Source organism: Sander lucioperca, chromosome 14 (genome assembly GCF_008315115.2).
Source record: "Sander lucioperca isolate FBNREF2018 chromosome 14, SLUC_FBN_1.2, whole genome shotgun sequence".
NCBI classification, from domain to species: domain Eukaryota; kingdom Metazoa; phylum Chordata; class Actinopteri; order Perciformes; family Percidae; genus Sander; species Sander lucioperca.
The window spans coordinates 7438776-7464820 of NC_050186.1; the positions used below are offsets into that span (position 1 = coordinate 7438776).

Below are 26045 nucleotides of genomic sequence, written 5' to 3' on the forward strand. Positions count from 1 at the left end.
AAACTAGTCTGATTTTTGCAGTAGACACACTGTACAGAGTTTTCGTTTTAATTACGTTTGAACTGATTCCAAACTTTGGACACTTTCTGTCTCTTCTTTTAGCCCCTCACTATTTACCCTCTTTTCTTCATTTTGTAATCTGCACCGTCAGTCTTCATGGCATGTGTGGCCAGCAGCATCAGCCCAGTGTGCGACAGTAATAATCCTCCGTGCGGAAACACCATGAGCGATACAACGTTGGTAACATTAATTAAACGAAGCTCGAGGCAAAACATTTTTAGTCATCGAATTATTCGAGTTACTCGAGGAATCGTTTCAGCCCTAATCAACATAGCTAAGGTTTTATTTCACATGACCGTAGTGCTAGATGAAGATTCAGGTGGTCAACAACAATCCTTATCATTGCTGTAAGACAGGTCTACCTACGGGTACCAATAAAGTAACCTCATGTGAACCTCTGGACCAAATGTTGTCTCTTTGGTAGACAGTATTAAACAGCGTTTGGCTGCAGAGCATTTGGACCTCTGACCTGGTAGGTGAACTTGGCTTGTAGCTCCTCGGAGTCTTTGGGAGTCCTCAGGTCCTCCAGGCTTTTAGCCGAGGTGACTGGTTGGCTGTCAGGCTCGTCCTGGCAGCCGAAGATGTCGCCGAGCAGGTGGACATTGGAGAACTTGTCATTAACTGGGCTGGGAGGGGCAGTGTGACTTTCTGCCCCAAACCCATGATCGTCCCCTTCTATCAACTGGACCTCCTTCAGGGAGCGGTACGGCTGTGGCCTGCAGGGACAGTGGAACAGTTAAGCACTTCTCTTCTTTTCATGGGGACACTGTATCCAACCTGTAATAGGACCATTGACCCCACCTAAAGATGCACCTACATTTTATTCTTCTGAGTCCATGACGGACATGCCAGGCTTAATCCTGCACTTCCTCCAACTTAGTATCTCTCTTACTCCCAAGTCCCAAATCTAATATTTCTTCATTAGGATGAACATGGGCACTGCAGTTTATTTGGAGCCAAATAACTACCCCACTACATGTTTATTAATCCACGGGTTAAAATAGCCCACAAAAATACACTAACTACTTCTGTTTGATAATGTTTTAGGAACTGTTGCCAGCTTCAGTAGGAGTCAGCGGGCTCAGGGCTGAGTGGTTCACACAGTGTACGGAAGGGGGAAGTATTGTATTGTTAGTTTTGGTCTTTTTATGGGATTATTTGACATTAAGAGAAGTGTAGAAAAAAAGTGTTTCACTCTGCTGAGACATTCTATTCTTGGCAAGTTAGAAAAGGACATTCCTATTATCTAGTTCAGAGAGGGAAACTAATGAAGCCAGAGGGCTTCAGAGGTCAGAGGTTAATGTTAGCAAACTTCCTACACAACTTTAATTCCACTGTATCGGCCCGCTCATCGTCAACAGTCACCTTTAGGACCGGCCACAGAGACAGACTGTCTGTCTGCTGAAATAAAAATCAAACGACCATTCACAGTAGTGTCGTGTTGGATGGTATCCATAGCAACAAATCCCTTTCAATGTCCAGGTAAAGGGTGAACCATGGAGATGTTGGCACAGGTTCTGGGGGACACCTGACCCATGTATTGTGATGGTTGGTACCATGCTTTAAGTCAGTAGCATGTTGATGAACTAATGTGACGCAACAGACCTGAAACCTGTTGGGCCATATGGATACAATCTTCTGTCCTGGGATAAGGCATTTTACATTTATAAATAAACATGATCAAGCAAATTGTTTGGGAAAATCAACTGAGAAACCATTTACAGTTATGATGGGACAAAGCAGGAATCCTAAGCGTTTGCCATAAAGCAGTCCTGCTTACTGATTTGTTACTCTGCTCACACAGGCCTAATACAAGCAGAGATGTTAAAGGGACAGCTACCGGCTGGAAATAGTACAACAATACCGCCTGACAAGTCTTTATCACACAACACTACAGTCAGGTCCTAACAAAACGGACACTTGGCTTTATAGAAACCTGAGAGATTGAGCTCCGCTGACTTTTTGCCTAATGAAGACCCCTATCACAAACAACAGGCTTTCCCGCAGAAAAGTAGTTTAGCCCGGTGGCAAGTGTCTTTTTTTGAAGAGGGCCCAGCTGGAGCCAGTCCCAGACTGATGGCAGTGTTAATGTAGAGCCCAATAGTTTCTGATAACACAATCATGGACGGAGTCGCTGAAATTGTGAATTTATAAAAAGCTATGAGACAGATTCCATAGAGCCCTACATTAAGTCAGTGCTAAAATCTGACTGGAGATTTGAAAATATGACTACGTCTAAGGTTCCAGCCGAGCCGCCCAACTGTAACTGTAGTTTAAAAAACGTCCTAAAATATATTAAAAAATAATTCCCACTGGCTTAGGCCAGGTGGGGGGCAGCTTAGGCCTGGTGGGCCACCAGGCTTGGAACACACTGGGGGGGACCCTGTACACATGAGACACACCTGATCCACCAGGGCCTCATCTCAATCACAGTTCTTCTCTTAGCCCTCTAACCCAAATCTAATCCCAGGACTCTCCTATCCAATGAGCGTAATGTAAAGCTTTAAAAGACATGCACACACATTTCATCAGAGAGAAAAGAGAAGAGTTCAATAGTGCAAAGCCAATCAGAGAGATGCATACAGAGGCGACCACTCAAACGGGACGGAGAAGAGAAAGCTGTCAGGAAAGCCAGAGATGGAGTCCTCATCGTACTGGAGCTCGTCTCCGGACGAATCCTCCGACAGAAAGACGGTGTAGTGGCGAGTAGGACGCATAGAGCTACGGTGAGGAGAAGGAAGACAACAGGAAATGCTCAGCTCATTACATATATGTTAATCAAGTCCATTACAAAGGAGCAGGAAGGAAGAGGGAAATGAAGAAAAGGACAGCTGAGAATTAGTAATCTTCAGAGTTTTCAGTTTTAGTTTTTAGGATTAGTTTGTTACTGTTCATTCATTACACTCAATTTGAACCAACCTGAAGGAAGCTGTGACGACGGGTGAAAAGGAAATTAGACCACATGGACAAATCAACCAATGAACTCAATGAGTTTGCTGATAGAAATCTCTTTGTGACTGTATTTGGGAACTGGTTGAGGTAACATTTACTCTGCTACGTTTTGGTTTTTAATCAGAGTTTTGAGCCAATAGCGATCTCCGTGCATCAAGTGTTTTTGTCTCCAGTAGGGCTGTGAATCTTCACTGGTCTCTCGATTCAATTCGATAACGATTATCCTGTCAACGATTCGACACGATTCAATATCACGATGCATCACGATGTGTCACCTCCTCAATATTATTATTTATTGCTACACATGGTTTTCATCAAATTCAAGCGGTCAGATATAAACTCCCCTTTTTCAATAAATATCTGCTCTTAAAAAAAGACACTTCCTGAATGTAGCAGAGTCTGAACACAGCAGAGAGCAGACAAAAGGCTAAGACAACAAAGCAGCGACCAGAAAATCAACAAGAAACATCAGTAGGCAATAATCCATTATGGTCTGCCACTGCATCCACGCAGAATCGTCCACGTCTGCATCGCGATACGATTAATTTCAACACCCCTAATCTCCAGTAGAAGAACTAATCTCTGTTTAAACTAACACGCCCAAACCTCATATCTCATCATCATTCTGGTATGGGGGAGAGACGATTGAAACGCGGGACAGATGAAACATTCCAGTTTTCTCCGAGTGCAATGACGATAGACAGACTTCCTTAGGTCAAAACATAGAGCATGTTAACCTCCTTCTTTCAGCCAAATATCTTCCTGTTATTTCCTTTTATCACAGAGTTACAGGTGATAAACGAGTTTTGATGGTCGAAAGTAAACTTCATTAGTGGTTACATTTTTTCGATTATTAATGAGTGTTTTTGATTTAAAGGTTCGACTACGTGCTTATTCGGTAGACTATTTAGTGTTCTCCACAATCCCAGACTTTCATATTGCAATAATAATGAAAGTCTCTGCTTTTCCATGTCTTACCTCCATAATAATTTATGGAGGTAAGACATGGAAAAGCAGTTTTAGAAAAATATAATAGAAATATATTTGGACCCCACCAGGTAGGGGGTCGAGTTTTCCCATGTTATCCTATGGAGACTGACGGGCTGGGGGTCGTTAAGGTCCCATGTTATCCTATGGAGACTGACGGGCTGGGGGTCGTTAAGGTCCCATGTTATCCTATGGAAACTGACGGGCTGGGGGTCGTTAAGGTCCCATGTTATCCTATGGAAACTGACGGGCTGGGGGTCGTTAAGGTCCCATGTTATCCTATGGAAACTGACGGGCTGGGGGTCGTTAAGGTCCCATGTTATCCTATGAAGACTGATGGGCTGGGGGTCGTTAAGGGAACTTATTTGGATGTGCAGTGCCCTAACCCACATAAAAACCTAGTGCAACGACATTTTCCACAATAGAAACATGATATAAATGGGAAAACGTACTGTTCTAGCTATAAAAATGGCAGAATCATCCACAGTGCATGATATTTCAAAAAACGCTTCATACGACGCTTCAAGGTGATGGCAATGAGTTGTTAACAGATATTCACGAAGATGTATAGCCCTGCAACAATCTATCTAAAATAACACCTTTTGGGAGTACCATTCATGATATGTAGTAAAATATTGAAGTTTATATGGCTTAAACTGTATGTTTCATCCGTCCCCCCATGCTGTTTCAATTGTCCCGACCAGGAGGGACGAATGAGACATTACGCACGTCCCACTTTTGCTGTAATAATTCCTGAACGGTTTTGTTCAAAGCTGAAAATGCAACTGTATTTGACAGATGACAGGTGTAGGTTGCTAGTGACAAAATATTAGCTTTCAGTGCAATACGATCGCTTTGTAAATTACGTTTAATTAAAAAGTGTTTCAACTGTCCCGGCTCTCCCCTACTGGGCATAAACAGGAGGCAACGTGGAGACTCCGCCTACTGCTGGTAGTTACCATGGTAACGTCCGTAGCTTTAGTCTCAGAGAAGGAGACGTCGTGACCGATGAGACCCAATCAGGAGGAGAAATGTTGGCGTCAGTGTCGGTGTTGTCAAAGGTCTCCGTTTGAAACACAACCCCGCAGATTCAGAACCACAACGGGTCAGAACACCAGAGCAGGGGGAATGAGAGGGGGAAACGCCAGAGCAGGGGGAATGAGAGGGGGAAACACCAGAGCAGGGGGAATGAGAGGGGGAAACACCAGAGCAGGGGGAATGAGAGGGGGAAACGCCAGAGCAGGGGGAATGAGAGGGGGAAACGCCAGAGCAGGGGAATGAGAGGGGGAAACACCAGAGCAGGGGGAATGAGAGGGGGAAACGCCAGAGCAGGGGGAATGAGAGGGGGAAACACCAGAGCAGGGGGAATGAGAGGGGTAAACGCCAGAGCAGGGGGAATGAGAGGGGGAAACACCAGAGCAGGGGGAATGAGAGGGGGAAACACCAGAGCAGGGGGAATGAGAGGGGGAAACGCCAGAGCAGGGGGAATGAGAGGGGGAAACACCAGAGCAGGGGGAATGAGAGGGGTAAACGCCAGAGCAGGGGGAATGAGAGGTTGCAACGCCAGAGCAGAGCAGGGGGAATGAGAGGGGGAAACGCCAGAGCAGGGGGAATGAGAGGGGGTATACGCCAGAGCAGGGGGAATGAGAGGGGGAAACACCAGAGCAGGGGGAATGAGAGGTTGCAACGCCAGAGCAGAGCAGGGGGAATGAGAGGGGGAAACGCCAGAGCAGGGGGAATGAGAGGGGGGAACGCCAGAGCAGGGGGAATGAGAGGGGGAAACGCCAGAGCAGGGGGAATGAGAGGGGGAAATACCAGATCAGGGGGAATGAGAGAGGGAAACACCAGATCAGGGGGAATGAGAGAGGGAAACACCAGATCAGGGGGAATGAGAGGAGGAAACACCAGATCAGGGGGAATGAGAGGGGGAAACACCAGAGCAAGGGGAATGAGAGGGGGAAACGCCAGAGCAGGGGGAATGAGAGGGGGGAAACGTAGCAGAAGATTTAAACCAAAACGTAGCAATGTAAATGTAGTCTTAGTCTGACCCACTGTAGTTGATACTGATTATTAACGGCCTCCATTACCTTCCACCTGTAGTGAAGAATGGCGCCTACTTTACATATAAGCTGCATTACACTGACATAACCCTCTTCTGATGAGTGCATGACTCATCAGTTATCAATCTGAAAATAAATGAGTTCACTCACCTAAATAAAGCAAATAAATTCTTCCTTTGGAAATGCACTCAGGACGGTCTTGGTAAAACGTCTCCATAGAATATTTGTCATCAACCAAAATTAAATGGAAGCAAAATACTACAGAGAATGTAATACAGTGAGTGGAGTCAGATATTAGAATGTCTGAGAACACTCTTCTTACTAAATGGATGGAAGTAATTCTTATATAATTAGAATGAGAGAACACAACATTAATGAATTAGAATAACAGGGTAACCTTTCCTCGTCACATCATGGGACTGAAGTCTTTGGTTCTGTTCCAGAGTGTTCTGCAGCTAAACCTCGCAGCTTATTGGCTGTTTCTCTCATTCAATTCATTATCTACTGACAGAGGGTTCTTTTTCTTGTTGGTATGGGTTAAAACCTTTTCTAATGGCGTTTTTCCATTACATGGTACCTGCTCGACTCGCCTCGACTCTACTCGACTCGACACACTGTGCGTCCGTTTTCCATTGCAGATTTTAGTACCGCCTCAGCGTGGCTGGTCGTCTGCCGGCTCGACGCACACACCAGCGCACAAGTATAAACATCAGGCCACTTGAGCTTGTTTTACAGTTCTGTGGAGGCTCCACGCAGAGCTTTAGCCGTAGCCTATATGTGGCCTGATGTATACATTTGTCAGCTGGTGTGTGCATCGAGCCAGCATGTGTGTGTGTACTTAGGATACGGCGAAAGCTCTGCCTGGAGCCTCCTCAGAACTGAAACAAGCGGCGCCGCAGTAAACTGCCGTGACCTAACACAGAACGTGGAAGGTGTGTTGTTGTTGCCACAGCCAGAAGACACATTTTGTTTCTAAAGAAGCTGGAGGCAGCAACAAAAAACACAGCTGGCTAAACTGTTTAAAAATAGCGGGTTTGTTCAGGACACCCCCCTCTGTCGCTTTCACGTCACCTTTTCGGCTCGCCTCAGCTCGCTGGGAACCTCGACTGAGGAGGTACTAAAAAAAGTACCTGTTAGCAGGTACCAGGTACTTTTTTTCGTAATGGAAAACCAAAAAAGGCGAGTAGAGTCGAGGCGAGTCGAGCAGGTACCGTGTAATGGAAAAGCGCCATATGTTGTGTCTAATAGGAATGTATCATACATATTGTCCATCATATCTTCATATGTTGTATTGTCTGTGTTCTGTTTGATAAAAGCACATTTGAAAAAGCAGACTTTCTCTGGAGTGAAGCAGATTACACCCAGTCCTCATCGCCCACTAGTTAACACCAACTATTATGGGCTGTAATGTTACATTAAAGAATGTGCCTGACAGTTGATGCATGGGCTAAATGTGAGTCTGTGTGGCCAGTGGGCTGAGGGAGGCTTACTGGTCCGCGCTGCTCTCCAGACTCACGTTGCTGCTCGGTCTCTTCAGCAGCGTAGGGGGCCGAGCCTGGCGCAGGAAACAGGATGTCAACACAGGAACAATCATTTAGCAGAGCTACCACCTCATCAGAGAGCCCCACAGAAATAATTATACTGGAACAATGTTCAGAGACTTTTTATGGCAATAGAAAGATAAAACTGTTAAACCTTGCAGTCGACAATGTCAGTGTTCAGATAGCAGTGCACAGAATGAGAGCAGAAAATAAAGTCATCACATCGTGCTATTCTTGAACTATTCCTGTCAAATAAAAACCTGACAAATCAAAGGACATCATCAAATTCATGCAAAAAGCACAAGTATAAATATCCAGTCCAGCCCTGCTTATCTATTTGTTTTTATGTTTTTATATACAGTCTGTGTGTGTGGAATACAGGGCATTTCAGAGCATGAGGTGCCTCTGGTGGGGGGGTACTGTGTGAGGGGGATGCAGGGAGTGAGTTACTGTAGTGTGGTTAACATCAGGGGGAGCTGCAGCAGTGGCTGGGACAGCTCATGGACAATATTTAGCTACTTTAAAACCATTCAATTCTATTCTATTTTATTCATAAAATAACATTAGTGCCATATTTCTGCAATTTGCCTCAAAATGTTTAGATTCAGTGTGACTTACACTTCCCGTTGATATTACATCATAAACAAATGACAGAACCTTATTATTATTATTATTATTATTATTATTATTATTATGAGAACTGCAGGTGTTTGAGCTTGACTCTGAACGCTCCAGTGTAAACACTACCGAAAGGGCTAACTCTTTGACTGCAAGGCAACTTTATACTTCCTTTTTACATACCCAAAGCATTATGGGAACTGTAGTTGGCATAAATAGTATGGAATAATCCCCCCCCCCCGTCTCATGTCTGCCCACCTGTCCGAAGTGCACAGTGATTGGCCGGTGGTCGTCCAGGGCTTGCAGAGGCCCCTCCCTCCTGACCACACCGCTGGCTGTATTGTCGTCATAGGCAACTGCTGAGCCCGCTGTGGAGAAGCCGTTTTCTGCCTGCTCCTGCACAGAGGGTGGGGGGGGGGGGCACAGGAGAACACAGGAGAACACTGGGGTTCAGTATTAGTGCTACTGGAGCTTTTGATTCAAACGGTCACATTTACACAGCAGGGGAACAGAGTTACCATAGCAACAACAATAGTCCTGGATGGTTTGTCAGCAGTGTAGAGCTACGTACCCTCTGCTTCAGCCGGCTCTTGACTTCTTTGATACGCATCTTTGCGTGGTCCTTAGCCTGTCAAACAAAAGCACATGGTTCTCATTCCAGCGGACGCTTCATGTTCTGATCTACAACAGGAGAGCCAGAGACGTGCTTACAAACTTGTACACGGTCTTCATGGCTGGGTTCGCCTTGGTCTTCACCGTGTTGAAGATAGCCCCGCCTCCTTTCTGTCAGAGAACATTGACCCGTCATCAGAGGGAGACAGTGTAACATGACAGACAGCACACGGACCGACAGTAGAAGGACATGAGTGAAGCTCGGAAACCTGACACTGCTTTGTCCATTGCAGAAGCAAAACCAAAGTTTGACTGGAATGAACTACATATGTTTTTATGATTCTTAGAGGCAGAGGTGAAGCTAAGAGATGTGTGAGATATGTCCTGATGAAGACCTTGTAGTTACTAAAAAGAGTAAATCAGGACAGACAGACAGACTGACATTACATTTACATTCCATTACATTACATGTCATTTAGCTGATGCTTTTATCCAAAGCGACTTAGAGTTGCTACATATGTCAGAGGTCACACACCTCTGGAGCAACTAGGGGTTAAGTGCCTTGCTCAGGGACACATTGGTTGATGTATCACAGTGGGAATCAAACCCAGGTCTCACACACCAAAGGCATGGGTCATATCCACTGCTCCATCACCACCACCCAGACAGACAGACAGACAATCAGAGAGACAGACAGACAATCAGAGAGACAGACAGACAATCAGAGAGACAGACAGACAGACAGAGACAGACAGACAGACAGACAGACAGAGACAGACAGAGACAGACAGACAGAGACAGACAGACAGACATAGAAAGCATGCCATGTCCAGATGTTGAGGCTGCTGTTTCTGTGGGCTCACCTTCACAGTGAACAGCCACTGGTGGTAGGTCCTGTCACTGCCTGGGTGGGGGGGGGACAACAGTAACAGGTCAACAACAAGTACTGGGACAGGTAACAATCTGAAGTCAAACCACTGAGCAATGTCATTCAGCGTTTAACTTCCTGTCTGCAGCACAGCTGGAACCACATCTGCAGCTGGGTGAGTGACATCATCGAGTGACATCACCAGGTCACTGCATGGGCTCAGATATGTGATCAGAGTTCTAACGTGAGCTGCAGCATTGGAATGACTGGACAAACATGGCTTCAATGAGATCAGCTGTTGTTGCTGTCGTCACAGTCGTGGACTGATCACTGGGTCGCTGTTCATTCATAACAACCAACAAGCCGTTTAAAAGTGTCACAATCAACAGCGATTGTTTGTAAAGAATGGAAACAATATTAATAACGTCACATCACTACAGTGACAGGTTTTGTTTTGTGTCAGCACTAGGAACGTGTTTATTTAAATTGTGTCTGAATAATCCTATAATGCATGGGCCATGAAGAGGCCAGACACGGAAATAAACAACTCATTCATTCATTAACAGTATGTAGTTTCTGCTGCCAGCAAAAGGCTAGGACAAAACAGGAAATGGAACCAAGAAAGAAATGTCTGGCCTTTGCATCGTCAACAACATACATATGTATCATGTCTTCTCTCTGTGTGTTTACATGCAGTTTAAAAGAACGATTATATTTGAGTTAAAGCAATTCCCTGATTTCTTAAATGCCATGTAAACACCTTACACCGGTTAAAATCAGAGTTCTCATAACCTGGTTAACAGACCTAGAGAACTCCTTCAGTAACCGGGGGATGATCGGTTAATGCGTCTGTGCATGCTCCAACTGCCCCTCCCCACTCCGCTGGAGTGGTTTTTGTACCAGAAATAATACAAATCGTTGCTATGATACAACAAAACAGCGTTTCCCAAATCAGCGGGGGCCCATCGTCAGCAAAGAGCCTGCGGCCCATCTGCAATGGTTACAGATCTAGAGTCACCTGGCAGAGCACTGGGCTTTCCTATGCTGTGACAAGTGTGTGTGAATGAAATATTACTTTAATTTAGTGGCCCGTTGGTGTAATTTTGACATAGGTCAACCGGAAGAAAAAGCCAGTTGTGTGTTGGCAGAACGCCACCTACTGTACCGGAGGTAGAGTTACTCTTCCTGTTCTCCCCCACTCATGTATACAGGGAGAACTGGCAGAACCCGGTTATTCACTAACATACCCCGGTTACTGCTGTGCATGTAAACGCACTGTGTGCTGAGTAATCCTTCTTTTAATGATATGTGTGCTCTGTCCTTCTTTAGAGTATACATGCACTCTGCCACTCACCTGCATACTCGCCCATGTTGATCTCCTCCTCAAAGATGTCACTGAAACCCTCTCCGGAGTTCAACAGGTCCAAGCGCCCGTCAATGAACTGCAGCAAGATACAACAGAGTGTAAAAGGAGGGGTGTGTGTGTGTGTCTGCCTGTACGTGCGACTGTCTGTACGTGTGTGCGCCTGTCTGTGCGTGTGCCTGTCTGTCTGTGCGTGCGTCTGTCTGTCTGTGCGTGCGTCTGTCTTTCTGTCTGTCTGTCTGTCTGTCTGTGCGTGTGTCTGTCTTTCTGTCTGTCGGTCTGTCTGTCTGTGCGTCCGTCTGTCTGTCTGTCCGTTTGTCTGTGTGCGTGCATCTGTCTATGTGTGTGCATGCGTGTCTGTGTGCGTGTCTGTGTGTGCGTATGTGTCTGTATTTGTGTGTGTGTGTGTGTGTGTGTGTCTGTGTGTGTGCATTTGTGTGTGTGTGTGTGTGTGTGTGTGTGTGTGTGTGTGTGTGTGTCTGTATTTGTGTGTGTGTGTGTGTGTGTGTGTGTGTGTGTGTGTGTGTGTGTGTGCAGTCTGTGTGTGTGTGTGTGTGTGTGTGTGTGTGTGTGTGTGTGTGTGTGTGTGTGTGTGTGTGTGTGACCTGTTTGAAGAGCTGCAGCTGGATGGCGTTCTGGAGGAACGGTCTCATGGCGCTGGATCGGTGGTTCACAAAGGTTTCCTCGTTGAATGTGATTGGCTCTCCCTGTGGGTGCAGGAGAACACAACAGCTGTCACAGTGATGGCTGACCCCAACACAGTCAACATGTCATAGTGAGGGCTGCAGTACCAAGGGTTTGGACAGAGCCAGGCTCACAGATAACGGGCACCACGCTCTCTGCTAAGCAGGCTTCTTCATTAGGCTCTGAGCACAGTGGGCGTTTGGTGTCATGTGACTCTTCTAGCGCAAAAGATGGACCGATCGGTGGCGCCCACTCAGTCAAGAAGAACAGATTGTTATAATGGAGAGCTACGAAGACTCTAAGAACAGTTCACAGCACAAAGAAACACTACTGCTGCAGATACGGCCATAGAGGAATGCTGGCTGAAAAAGACTCGTGTAAATTCATAAGTGAATATATTTATCTGATTTGAAATCTGATTTATCTTTGTAACGTGACAGCTGCTCACTCTACAGCGCTGACACTGTCCCATCATGAAGGGACAGTGTCAGCGTCTTCCTCTGGCATGGCCCATCCAGCACACAGGCTAATGAGTCAGTGTGATGTCAGCACTGACCCCGCCTCCTACCGCCTGCCTAAACCACACCCACATCCACAAGACTTTCACCAGAATAAACAACGAAGTTCTATCCCAACAGTGTGAAAAACACTGTTCAATCCTGAACTGCTGCGGACCAGGGGAGGTCTGCGCTGCCATGGCGACTCAGAAACTCTGGCTTCAGGCTCAGCACCGCTCGCTAACACACTGATCTGGCTCTTTCCCGGTGAATGCTAAATCGGATTTGCCAGAATGATCGACGCAGTTAGGTCTAGGCAAGAGGCGTGGGGATTGGTTAGGGTAAGAATACCAGGGTTAGGGTTAGGGTAAGCCAATCAGACGCAGAATAAGGCGGGCCACGAGGCATGTCCTTTGACGTCCAAACGTCTAGCAGATCTGATCTAGCATCTACCCTCTGTCCCTTGTGAAGGACGGCACACCGTGTGCCTCACAGGAAAGGATGGATAAAAGCCCCCCCCCGTCTGTGTTCCCTGCTGCTCTACGGGGCGTACTGACCGCCTCGATCTGCAGAGCGTTCCTGTAGCTGCCAAACAGCGCCGCCTGGCTGCGGAGGAAGGCTCGGGCCACGCCGTCCCCGGTGGTTGTAGAAACCTTCCTCAGACGACTCTTCAGAGAGGAGACCTGCAGGACATGAAGTCACAGCGGTTACGACAACACGTTTATCTGGCAGCGTTCCCACCCTGAGCGCTTCTCTGCAGGAGTCCCTCACCACGTCGCTGGGCAGGCTCTGCAGGTCATCATAGGGGCTTTCCAGGGTGTTGGTGTCCACGTTCAGCAGCACCACATCATCCAGAGCCATGCCTCGAACTTTCTACAAGCAACACACACACAGTCAACTCAAGTCACAGAGTCACCAGGATACCATTATAAAGCTGTCAGTAGCAGATGAAGAAGGGTTTTATCTGCTGGATGACACCCACCTCCATCAGGCTGGAATGGACTCCGATCAGGTAGGGCATGGGGGCGCTGGAAGAAAAGAGCCAGTTTCATACAACAGTCAGTACCTGAGACTCTCTCACAACTCTAAGCATTTAATCTAGGATTCCTATCCTAAGATAAAGATTGTTTTGATTTCTAAATGCAGTTAGGAAACACATTTCTGTAATGCCAAACATCCTAAATGTCATCCTGAAGTGAGATAAGAGGTTTCAGACTGAGGCGGTTTGTGTAGCGAGGCCTGCCTTTCTCTGCAGCGGAGCTGAACAAAGGGACACTACCTGAGAGTTACTCTTATTGTTCATGTCTCAACTTTAGCCCTTTGAATATAAAAGCATCATAGCATGCAGACTTTCTCAGACAGGTTGGGACATCCATGCTGCCTACCTGCCCAGGGACTTCAGAATGTACATGTATTTTAAGACGTTTAAACTACAGTTACAGTGGGCGGCTTGGTTTGAAACTAAAGGCTCTGACACACCAACCCGATGGCCGACCGTCGGACTGACTGTCTCCCCGAGACAGTCTCCTCAGAACACACCGAAGAAACGCCGACTTGAGCATACGTTCAAGCATGCGTGAGACGTAATACGTCTCCATAACAGCAGGCGGCGCTAATCTGTATTGTCGCCCAAAAAAATTAAAACCGGCGTCACGTGGTCTGGCTTCTCCCGGATTTTACAACCGTGCATAATGGCGGCTTCGTTCAGAATACAATCTCATATTTTACGAAGATAGTTCACTGAAACGTGTTTCTGAAAACATTTTAAGAGAGAAATAGGCCGTGCAGTTGCTGAATCTGTCTTTTCAGATCGACAAAGGTCAGTTTAAAAGATTTTCATCAGATTTTGAGAGCCTCTAGTCACGCTCATCCCGCTCGCCATTTCCGGGTTAGCGCTCCACCAATCAGATTGGTCATTGAGTCTGACTGCCCGCCTTCCGATTCAACAAGTCAAATCGGCCCAAATGAAGGCTGACAGCGCATCAGACTGATGACGGCATGGAACACACCGAACAGACTCGAGTCACCGACCTCACCAGACTGTCAGACGGCCGATAATCAGGTTGGTGTGTCAGGACCTTTAGGCGTTGTCATATTTTTCGAATCTCCAGTCAGCTTTTAGCACTGACTTAATGTAGGGCCCTATGGAATCTGTCTTATAGCTTTTGTACATTTTAAATTCGACTCCATCCATGATTGTGTTATCAGAAACTATTGGGCTCTACATTAATGCTGCCATCAGTCTGGGACTGGCTCCAGCTGGGCCCTCTTCAAAAAAAGACCGGGCTAAACTACTTTTCTGGAGGAAAGCATGCAATGCATCTCTCCTGGGTCCCATACAAGGTTAATGTTTCATTGTCCCTGCTTACATGACATTACATGACATAACATGACATTACATGACATAAGATGCCATGCCGTGTGCATACTGACCAGCAGTAGTCCAGCAGATGCGGTGGCAGGACAGGGATGTACACGTGCTGCCAGTGCATGGGATACAGCATGGCTGTGGAGCCATGGACACACGCTGTCAACTGTGGACAAAGACAAAGTGTCAAACACAAGGGTGATGTCACTTCATTCAAACAGCAATTAGAAAACATATGAAATATTATAATATATGATAAAATATGTTTACGTTTTTAAAGCAGACATGAGTCTTTTACATCCAACAGAAGGATGCGAGCCCAGCATGTGTCAGAGAGTTTCTTTTATTAGTTGGCCAAGTCATATGAAGACCTCACATTTCCTTTTGGATATTATAATAAAAGATGACGTACTGTCTGGCTTTGGTTATTGATTTGACTTTGATTTGCATCAATTAGGGCTCAACGACATGGGAAGATTATCTAATCTTACTAATATGTGACTAGGATTTAGTACCTAGTCCTTATCCTCCTCTATCTGTTTTATTATTATTGTGAATATGAATCTAAATGATCTCCCGTCAGTAACAAAAAGAAACAAAGAAAGCCTTTCCAGAGAAGGCAGAGGGTAAACGCTGTGGTATCTAAGGACTCAACGTGGTATCAGGACTTCACGTAAACATACACGCCAATTTTCTTAAGCCAAGTGGCGTGTTATCTGTACGCATTATGAACTATCCGCGTGTATGTCTACGCTGTAGACAGCCGACGTAAACATACACGCCACGTGGCACTTTCTAAAGCATGTGGTGACTACGTCACACGCGGGTTTTAGGAAAACAAGAAACGGACTAACGGTTGGGTTTAGGAAAAGAAGAACAGGGTTGGTTTTAGGAAACGCCACACGCAGGACACAAACCCCGGTCTCCTGGGTAAAAGTCCTGTGTTTTACCCATCCCCCACCCCGACCATCCTCCCTGCGCGGCAATTCGCCCTTTCATACTACTCCCTACGGCGTCAATTCACATGCAATCGCAAGGTAATGGAGGTCAATGGAGGCCAAACGACGTTGATAAACACGCTAAAAAGCGAGTATGCATCTTGATAACACGCCAATAATGGCATAAAAATTAGCGTGTCATACCTACGCCACTTCATGAGATGAGTCTGAAGGACTGCTGATTACTGACAGACTGACACAGGGCTGTGGGAGAGAGAAGGAGCTCTACTTACAGTGCTTAGTTTGCTACAGCAGATGAGGATTCGACGTTCATAAAGCATACTAGCGTACAGATGAAGCATGTTATTGACATCTACTGCTACAAAGTACTCGGTTAGGTTTCTCTGCAGGGTCAAACACAACAAGAGAAAAACAAGTCAGAGAGTTAGTTGTTGGGTAAAGACCAGTGGACCAGGATTCAGTATGATCAGAGAACTCAGTATCAGCTCAACAGATATGTACTACTTCAATCCTGGGCTAGTGAAGGCTGCAAGAGCAGCATTCTCATACCTCATAATTACAACATAGTAGAGCAAAGGTAGCACTTGCTATCTCATTATTACCAATTATAAGGCCAAAAATATCACTTTCTAGATCAAACACGTGACTTAACAGTTTCATCATTTAAAAAAAAAAAGTCACAATTGATGGAGCTAACCTAATCTGTCCATGTATTCATTAATTTTCATGGTGAGAAATGGGCTTCTACATATTTCGGTCAAATCTAAATATCATAACTTAGTAATGTCAGGTTTTTCATCAAATACAGCATCTGTTAGCAAAGGTTTCAAAATGCAGGTGTGTGTGTGTGTGTGTGTGTGTGTGTGTGTGTGTGTGTGTGTATGCGTGTGTGTGTGCGTGTATGTGTCTGAGTGTGTGTGTGTGTGTGTGTGCATGCTTGTGTGCACGCGTGTGTGTCTGAGTGTGTGTGTCTGTGTGTGTGTGTGTGTGTGTACTCACATTCTCAGGTATGCTGGGCAGTTCCCTGATGTCAGGCACAGTGAAGAAGGAGTGCTGCAGGAAACAGAGAGCAGAGGGTCAGTAAAAGCCAGAGAGGTCTCCTCTACTAGATGCATGGTGCTGCATCAGAGCAGTGAGTGTAGGAATCATCCGCCAACCAATCAGAGAGACTCACCACGCCCAGATGAACCGGGACGCCTGGCTCGGGGACGGGCAGCGTATGCAGGGACACCAGGAACTCCTGCCACTGGCTTTCCTGAAACATTCACAAGATTCTAAACCAACGCACTGGCAAGTTAAAAAAAGACATGATGTAATGCCAGAAACAGAAACACAACTCCAAAGTCACAGTTAAGCCCACTTCCAACCAAAGATTCGCAACGAGGCGAGTGTAATCTTGCAACTATTGGCAACGCGTCGGTCTGCAGCGTTCTTAAACCTGCCAGTTCACACCAACGAGACGAGACGGTGTATGATCTCCATAGCAACGACTCTTTGGGTGAAAACTCGAGCGAAAAGAAAGATCCTGATGAGAGCGGACACACAGCTACACTTTGGGTGAGCTGACCTGTGGTGTTGTCTAATGTATTTTAGTGGGTATACTGTACTATATAAATATATGGACCAGAATGGACATATCATAGTGGGGCGTCTGGGTGTCCTCCCCCGGGGAAACTTTGAGCGTCAAAGACTTCATTTCCTGCATTCTGATAGACTTGTATGCACCAATTTATGGTGGAAATCCCTTTATTTAGCCTATCGAAGGAAAACACTGATGACAATTCAAAATATATCAAAAATATAATGGAAAGTATGTTGTTACGTGTCATTGGGCATTTTTAAGTGGGTATATGGAAATCCTGGAGCTTTCTTAGTGGGTATACTGCGTATAGCTGCATATCACGGAGACTACACCACTGAATGGGACCCAACACAATGTCCCGAGGAGGGGATGCGTCCCCGCCAGGACTCACCTGGCCTTTGATGGTGTAGTCTGCGAGGACATTCAGCAGCTTGTAGAAGACTTCAAACCAGGGCAGGTAGCTGAGAGGACAGAAACACAGACATTCATTCATTCTTTCATGAAATGTATTCATTTCTGTGTGTTTCTACCATAGACTGTACGGAAACACTGACCTGAGGATGCAGTAGCAGGTGTGAGCGCCGGAGGAGAGGCGACAGAAGCCAAATCTCTGTTTGCTCTCAATGTCAGTCAACACAAAGGTGAAGTTCTGACCCACCTGGTTAACTGTCAGACTGCAGACGGAGAGAGAGACAGGGAGAGTGTGTGAGTGTGTGTGTGTGTGTGTGTGTGTGTGTGTGTGCGTGTGTGTGGTGTGGCTGTGAACAGAGCTGTGGAGAGATAAGGAGCTGCCCACAGCGAGGCTCATTGACTGGACGCATTCAGTGTACTGCCCCAGAGTTAACATGAGTCAGCACAAAGATTTACTGACTCTGAGTTCAACATGAGTCAGCACAAAGACTTTTCACTTTTACAGGAAAAGAAGAGAAAGAAGAGAGAGGCATTTTGATACAAAAATACATGTAGACAAATGAAAAATAAAAATGTCCGTGTGTGTGTGTGTGTGTGTGTGTGTGTGTGTGTGTACCTGTCCATGCTGAAGGGGAAGCAGAACTTGGGCACAGTCTGAAGCGTCTCCTGTGGGGACAGATGTAATAGATTACAGTGAGTAGTTCTATAGTGAGGAGTTGCAGCATTCGCCTAGACTGGCGGGGGAGGGTGTGTAGCTACAGACACGGCACCCCTTCTCTTCTCTGCTTCTCTTCATAGTCATCAGATTCATCTACCAACCCTTATAGAGCTGGCTCAGGTCTGCCTTGGACCAGCTCTTAATTATGCTGTTATAGTTTTAGACTGCCAGGGGACTTCCTTTGACACACTGAGCTCCTCTCTCCTCTCTATTTCCATCTGTTGGCATCCATGTCCCAGAAATGCTTGTTACTAACCTAGCTCTGGGGAGCTTACTCCCCGGAGTCCTTGTGTTTTCTCGCCCAGCATGTTTCCTTGGATCAGGGTGGCACCTGGATCATGGTTGCAGCTGCTGCCGTGGTCCTGCTCAACGCCCTGCTACGCCTATTATTTCTAGTCATAGTTATATTATCCTAATTGTTACTATAATTGCCACTGTTTATACCAACTGCTATAATTATTATGAATTCTATTTCTGTATATCTGTATCAGGGTCTCTGTGTCCCAACCGGCAGATGGCTGCACACCAAGAGCCTGAGTCTGTCTGAGGCTTCTGCCTGCTTAAAGGAAAATCTTCCTCGCCACTGTTACGGTTGTCTTTCAAATTCCCTCTGCACTCATAGCCAACCAGAGCAACGCTAGTTGATAGATTAAACTTTTTCTGTATCCGGTCGGCAAAACTCCCAACAGAGAATGACTCCAAGTCTTCCAGAGTCGCGGCCAAAGCCGATTCCAAAGACCGCTGTTCGCCAGCAGCAGCAGCCATCTTCTTTGTTTTCAAGTAGCAGGGAATTCACGTGGAACCGTCGTAACTCTGCCGTCCTTATGTTAAGCCCGCCCATCGACTCTATACACGATGTGATTGGCCTGACCAGAATTAGGTTTTTCCAGCTCGCAAGCCAACGGAGAATTGCTAGACGACCCTGGCTGCAAATGACATTTGCTGCCGCTAGGGGGGTCTAGATTTCTAGGCTATCCTGAGATAACTCCTGTTGTGATCTGACACTGTAAATAAAATTGTATTGACTACAGTCAGCAAACAGCAGGGACATATGACCCAGTCCTTCTGGGACATACTGCCACAAACAGAGCACACAGCAGGGATACATGACCTGGTCAATCTGGGACATACTGTCACTAACAGAGCACACAGCAGGGGCACATGACCCGGTCCCTCTGGGACATACTGCCAGAAACAGAGCCCACAGCAGGGACACATGACCAGGTCCCTCTGGGACATACTGCCAGAAACAGAGCCCACAGCAGGGGCACATGACCCGGTCCCTCTGGGACATACTGCCAGAAACAGAGCCCACAGCAGGGACACATGACCTGGTCCCTCTGGGACATACTGCCAGAAACAGAGCCCACAGCAGGGGCACATGACCCGGTCCCTCTGGGACATACTGCCAGAAACAGAGCCCACAGCAGGGACACATGACCCGGTCCCTCTGGGACATACTGCCAGAAACAGAGCCCACAGCAGGGACACATGACCCGGTCCCTCTGGGACATACTGCCAGAAACAGAGCCCACAGCAGGGACACATGACCAGGTCCCTCTGGGACATACTGCCAGAAACAGAGCCCAGAGCAGGGGCACATGACCCGGTCCCTCTGGGACATACTGCCAGAAACAGAGCCCACAGCAGGGGCACATGACCCGGTCCCTCTGGGACATACTGCCAGAAACAGAGCCCACAGCAGGGACACATGACCTGGTCCCTCTGGGACATACTGCCAGAAACAGAGCCCACAGCAGGGACACATGACCCGGTCCCTCTGGGACATACTGCCAGAAACAGAGCCCACAGCAGGGACACATGACCCGGTCCCTCTGGGACATACTGCCAGAAACAGAGCCCACAGCAGGGACATATGACCCAGTCCTTCTGGGACATACTGCCACAAACAGAGCACACAGCAGGGATACATGACCTGGTCAATCTGGGACATACTGTCACTAACAGAGCACACAGCAGGGGCACATGACCCGGTCCCTCTGGGACATACTGCCAGAAACAGAGCCCACAGCAGGGACACATGACCAGGTCCCTCTGGGACATACTGCCAGAAACAGAGCCCACAGCAGGGACACATGACCCGGTCCCTCTGGGACATACTGCCAGAAACAGAGCCCACAGCAGGGACACATGACCCGGTCCCTCTGGGACATACTGCCAGAAACAGAGCCCACAGCAGGGACACATGACGGGTTAGAGTTTACATTCAAGGACAAGAAAACTGAAAAAAAAAAACAACTGATAAATAACACAGAGAAGTCACTCTAACCTGCTCTGTGTAGTCCTCAGGATACTGTCTCCGCACCTCTGGCCCTGTTAGAGAGGACAGACAGAGGACAGGACTGTTAGAGAGGACAGACAGAGGACAGGACTGTTAGAGAGGACAGACAGAGGACAGACTGTTAGAGAGGACAGACTGTTAGAGAGGACAGACAGAGGACAGGACTGTTAGAGAAGACAGACAGAGGACAGGACTGTTAGAGAGGACAGACTGTTAGAGAGGACAGACTGTTAGAGAGGACAGACAGAGGACAGGACTGTTAGAGAGGACAGCTTCACTCTGTTGCATTATGGGAGAAAGTTTTGTTGTACTTCAACACTCGACTGTATTCCTCATGTTTTGAGGGAATAGCATCTTTTGGAAGTAATTCATGTAATCATGCGCGCATACATTTCATTCATTCATTTAAATATCTAGATCTATAAGCCATAGATTTCTTCAGTTGTATGTGTGCTTCTGTGCTGAATGCCATTAGACCACAAGGTTCCACATTTAAAACAGCAGAGGAAGTGAGACAGAAGATTAGTGTGGACACTCGACAGGAAATTATGAAATTCTTAGAAATACAACCGACAACCTCAGAAGCCCGGAAATGAGTCACACGTTGCAACATTTATGACTCATAAACTCTTCCATCCAACCAGCGTGTGTGTGTGTGTGTGTGTGTGTGTGTGTGTGTGTGTGTGTGTGTGTGTGTGATTTAATGAAGAAAAAGCATTGCTCTGCACCTTTCATTCCTGTTTGCAAACATTTAACAATGTGTATGGAAACTGAAACACCTGAAAGTTTTTCTTGCGGCGCCAAAAGGTGCAGACCAACGAAATAATCTGCCTCATCACGACAGGTCACGTTGGATTCCCAGCTTTTAGAAACGCCTGTTACCAGACTTTGATGTGTGTGTTTGAAGTCTTATTGGTGCACAGGCACACGTGACCCCCCCCCGCACGCAGGCCACAAATTGCTTTCTAATCTGTGGGAAACACTGTATTGTGTTAAAATGATATCTATTTAACACATACGTTGCATGCAATATATGTATCTATTGTATTTCTGTGTCTTTGTATTACTGTTGACGTGTGATAACAGTTGAAATGCACCCCTCCCTGACCCCGCCCCCCCCAGAAGAGAAGCTGTGTGCGTTGAGATACTCACCGGCGCTGTGTGTGCCTGGGTGGGCCACCTCCACATACAGCTCGAAGGTGGACTCAGGGCTCTCCCTGCAACACAGCACACAGGACACTGAGAGGGGGCTCCAAACCACACACATGGATCATTCCCACTTAAACTCGGCTTTAGTTCACACTTTTCTACAACCCGACCCAATAATCTGCATGCTGATGTTTGGCCTGCAACAACATAACTTTACTAAGAATCAACATGCGCCACACAGGGTTGGGACCCTCCCTAATCTAAAACTTCAGACATCAGGGAGAAGAGTCCGTGTGCCAAGATGTAGAACTAGATACCAATTCCGATACCTGATATATGTGTCATATATTTTATTATGTTTTAACAGCTGTATACTACTGTCTCTGTATGGATGTGATATGATGTATAACAGCTGTATACTACTATCCCTGTATGGATGTGATATGATTTCTATATCTTTGTTGTCGGTCTGGCTCAGGTTAAACTCTTTATGAAACATGAACGCCCCAGAACTTTCTTTTACTATCCATATCAAAAACTATGTTTGACAGTCAGTTATAACGGAAAAAGAACATAAATAAACTTAGGGCTGGGCGATGAAACGATCTCGATATGGGATCGCAATAAAATTCAGGTCGATAACGATGATTAACTTGGACATATTTTACTCAATTTGGATAGATCTAACAACCTATCACACAGCAGAAATAAACGCCATTCCATTTCAGAAGGTGGCGGTAATGCACACCAAAAGTTGTTTGCCAACCGCCAAAAAACGTCAATAGAAGAAGAAGTTTTTGGCTTGCCCGTCAAAGTACACGCCCATTTCCTACGGAGAGCATTGTTTGAGCTACCGGCGGTGAAGAAATGAGTGGAACCGAGGGGCATGGGCATGAAAGCGACGGTGAAAGTGAACTTGCGTCATCATCCAAAGCTGAGGAAATTGATGACAAAAAAGGTAACAGGACGTTATGTGGAAGTGGTTTGGATATCTCAAAAGCGACGAAGCACAGATTAACACGGTCTGCAAAATATGCCGTCGGTCGGTGTCGACCAAGACGGGAAACACAACCAATCTCTTCTGTCAGTTGAAAAGGTCCCATCCCAGGGACCACAGCCAGAGTTTGAGAATGCTGGCCCATGTTAACGTTAGTCTGCTACCAACGTCCTAGTGGTTCTCCTGCTGTTAGCAGCACTAGCGGGGCTGAAAAACAACAACCAATCGTGTCGTCTTTTGTGACCATTGCCCCATATGAAAAGTGAATGTGATAGTAGTCACAGCTTTTAGTTTGATTTACATTATTTGCATTCACATTACTAACTAGTACTGTTTTGTTAAGGCAGATAAAGCATGTTTACATTTAGATGTTATTCAATATATTCTTTTATCACACAATATATTCTAAACCAAGCCATGTTTGCACAGTTCAATGTTACATTGTTATTCTATTTTTTATGTTAATAAACTATATTCTACAGTTTAACTAATGAACCCTCTGGTTTCTTCAGGCTTCAGTCATTATCAGGATACTCTTCAAACTTGCTGCATTATCAAATTATATATTGTGATAAATATCGATATTGATCAATATGGAAAGAATTATCGTGATCATATTTTTTGCCATATCGCCCAGCCCTAAATAAACTACGTTAACGCAGATTTTCTTTAGGGCTGTATTACGTGGTATCTGATCGGTGCATTAACTCCAGTACTTCCCGATACCAGCGTTTTAGGCAGTATCGGAGCCGATACTGATACTGGTATCAGAACATCTCTATGTAGAACCAACAGACTTCAGTTATCCTTTATCCCAACCTCTAACAAGCTGCTGAACTCCAACAGGAAATCTTAGCAAAACAGAGCAAAGTGCAATAAAAACACCAGCACCTTTTGCACTTTGCATTTTAATTATAACAGTCACTTTTTAAGATCTCGTACTGTCTGTAAAGCCATATGTGTCCTTCCTTTATGTCCTAAAGCCTATTTTTAAAAAAAAGTTTTGTCCCCACCGCCATCACAGTGCTGAACAAACTGTAATATTGCCACCACCACCTCAGTTGCTTGGTAGTTTTCACATCTGTTGTGTCTATGTGGGTGTCCTAATGTCATTTTTTTGTATATGTGTTACATACATGTTTTATGTGTTGTTGTGCTATGGAACATGAAAAGATGTGTGGAAATGAGCATCCCTAGAGGACAATAAAAACTCTATCTATCTATCTATCTATCTATCTATCTATCTAAGATGCTCCGTTGCTCTTATGATCTTATGTTTATTTCATGTTGATTTTAGAATGTTTTTTCTGTTACATGTTTGTGTTGTGAAGCAACAGATTGTAGCACTATGCCCAAGACAATTTTCCCCTTGGGAACAATAAAGTGTATTTTATAATGTATCTATCTAATCCCCACATGTGTGTGTAGAGTCTGTAGACATCAACACTCCTGACCACTGTGTCTAATGTATCACTGTCTCTTTGCTGCTCAACGGAGAAGACAGTGCACGGCCTCATGAAGACCTGTACAGTAGTCAGGGACGTTGTGATGGTGCAGATGTCACAGTCACTTTCCTACCATTATGATGACTTATCAAGAGCTCATTATACACATAAACACACCAACAAAAACCACGGACTAGGATGCCCCAGTTCACCGACAGCTTCTCCATGATGGAGCAGAGGAGTGATCTGACAGAGGTTTTATGTTCCAACATCTGGAGGCTGCACGCACACACACACACACACACACACACACACACACACACACACACACACTGCCACACACCTCTGCTCTGGACACACCTATGGTAGAGACATGTCTCATCTTGTGACTACCGTTAGCAGACCAGAAGAGCCACCTGAACGCTTTGTGGAGTCAGTGTTTTTAGCCTGTGTCGCAACAAGTCCAGCGGGCCTACCGTTACTCTATCTCCCCTAACAGAGGCTGCGTTAGGCAGGCTGCCGGGCCGCGGCGGCCGAGGGCGGACACTCTCACCTGATTCGGGAGCCCATCCTGAAGCGGCGGCGGGCAGCGGAGTCTGTCCGGAGCTGTGTTCAGATGCTAACCTGATGCTAAGCTGTCACACAGAGCTACACACCGCCATGTCTGTCTGCGGTGACGCGGAGATCACGCTCCGCGCCGCGCTGAACCATGGGACATTGAGTATATTGTAGCAGAGCCGTCGGTCTGTAGACTGTTCCGTGTAAAGCTACAAACTACAGCTCCCACAATACTGCTCAACACCATGGGAGGGTCGGCCGTTATTTACTGCTCCTGTAGTCTACCATACGGTGTGTGTGTGTGTGTGTGTGTGTGTGTGTGTGTGTGTGTGTGTGTGTGTGTGTGTGTGTGTGTGTGTGTGTGTGTGTGTGTGTGTGTGGGGATACATGTGTTGATTTGAGTTGTATGGCTGATACCATTTCAGAATCAGAAAAGTATTTATTGCCAGGTAAGTAGCACTTAGGAATTTGCCTTGGATGATGGTGAATACATAAAAACCTATTCAAACTATAAAATTAAACAATAAAAACAGAAACAAATAACACATACAGGACTACAGATAACTATTTAACAAAAAAGAGGCTTTATGGTTTTAGTGCAGGATGTGCAAAAATGTTGAGTAATGTGCAAAAGACCTTGTTGGTGAGGCTGACTGCAGAGGGGAAGGGGGGGGGGGGATCAGAAACAGAGGCAGAGTTCACAGTAGTCTCGCATAGCCAGACCTTCCTCCACAGCGCTGCAGAGGAGGGTCTGGCTAGTCCACACAGCATTCTGGGATGGGAGGAAAATGTGCTCTGATTTCTTGGCATTTCTTTAAACCAATCACAATCGTCTTGGGCGGTGCTAAGCGCCGTACAGAGCCGCGCTGCAAAATAGCCTCGGGAAGGAACTTGCTTTGGTGGAAAGTTCAAAAGTTGTTTAAAATTCCAACACAAAGAAAGAGGAAGGTAATGGACATCTGGCCAAAAACGGCAGAATTCCCGGCGGCAACGAAGCAAACCCGGAAGTGGAACGTCGTGGATATAGACTAAGTTCACAGTAATAGGTCATGGAGAGCCACTGGAAAACTAGATCAATAGTAAGAAAACTGCTATTAAACTACATGTGCTGAGAGTGGGCAAAAACATGTCCACAGTCACAAACTTCAGATGTCTCAAACTGTCAAGAGGTTGGTAAACTGAACACCAGGTAAAAACAGTCATATTGATCAGAGTGTAGCACCCCCAGCACAACCCCTGAGACGTGTGCTGCTGGGGAGAAACAAATAGAGCTGTCATCAGAGGGAGATATCCAACTCCCCCGGTGTACAAGGG

At 46.1% G+C, this 26045-nt stretch overlaps 1 protein-coding gene across 6 annotated transcripts in view; it reads right to left on the bottom strand.

Annotated features, from left to right (window-relative positions):
- The window catches only part of dennd1a (DENN/MADD domain containing 1A), a 38459-nt gene extending 13569 nt beyond the window's left edge, over nucleotides 1–24890 (bottom strand). For 2 of the 6 annotated variants that reach the window (XR_004895003.1, XM_035991415.1), the window contains exons 1-22: nucleotides 24727–24889; nucleotides 21735–21799; nucleotides 20571–20614; nucleotides 18179–18228; nucleotides 17706–17825; nucleotides 17543–17612; nucleotides 16744–16824; nucleotides 16569–16622; nucleotides 15842–15952; nucleotides 14676–14776; nucleotides 13225–13270; nucleotides 13014–13115; nucleotides 12800–12925; nucleotides 11667–11768; nucleotides 11053–11140; nucleotides 9694–9734; nucleotides 8930–9001; nucleotides 8790–8846; nucleotides 8402–8614; nucleotides 7550–7614; nucleotides 2644–2781; nucleotides 530–776 (exon numbers count right to left, since the gene is read on the bottom strand). Coding sequence is in view for 5 of the 6 variants with exons in the window: in XM_035991415.1 (XP_035847308.1) it covers nucleotides 530–776; nucleotides 2644–2781; nucleotides 7550–7614; nucleotides 8402–8614; nucleotides 8790–8846; nucleotides 8930–9001; nucleotides 9694–9734; nucleotides 11053–11140; nucleotides 11667–11768; nucleotides 12800–12925; nucleotides 13014–13115; nucleotides 13225–13270; nucleotides 14676–14776; nucleotides 15842–15952; nucleotides 16569–16622; nucleotides 16744–16824; nucleotides 17543–17612; nucleotides 17706–17825; nucleotides 18179–18228; nucleotides 20571–20614; nucleotides 21735–21799; nucleotides 24727–24743 (2010 nt within the window). In the remaining variant the exon portion in view is untranslated. Of the gene's footprint in view, nucleotides 1–529; nucleotides 777–2643; nucleotides 2782–7549; nucleotides 7615–8401; nucleotides 8615–8789; nucleotides 8847–8929; nucleotides 9002–9693; nucleotides 9735–11052; nucleotides 11141–11666; nucleotides 11769–12799; nucleotides 12926–13013; nucleotides 13116–13224; nucleotides 13271–14675; nucleotides 14777–15841; nucleotides 15953–16568; nucleotides 16623–16743; nucleotides 16825–17542; nucleotides 17613–17705; nucleotides 17826–18178; nucleotides 18229–20570; nucleotides 20615–21734; nucleotides 21800–24726 lie in introns of all 6 variants that reach the window. The other 4 variants (XM_031282373.2, XM_035991416.1, XM_035991417.1 and 1 more) reach the window with 4 other exon arrangements.
- Nucleotides 24891–26045: the final 1155 nt, after the last annotated feature.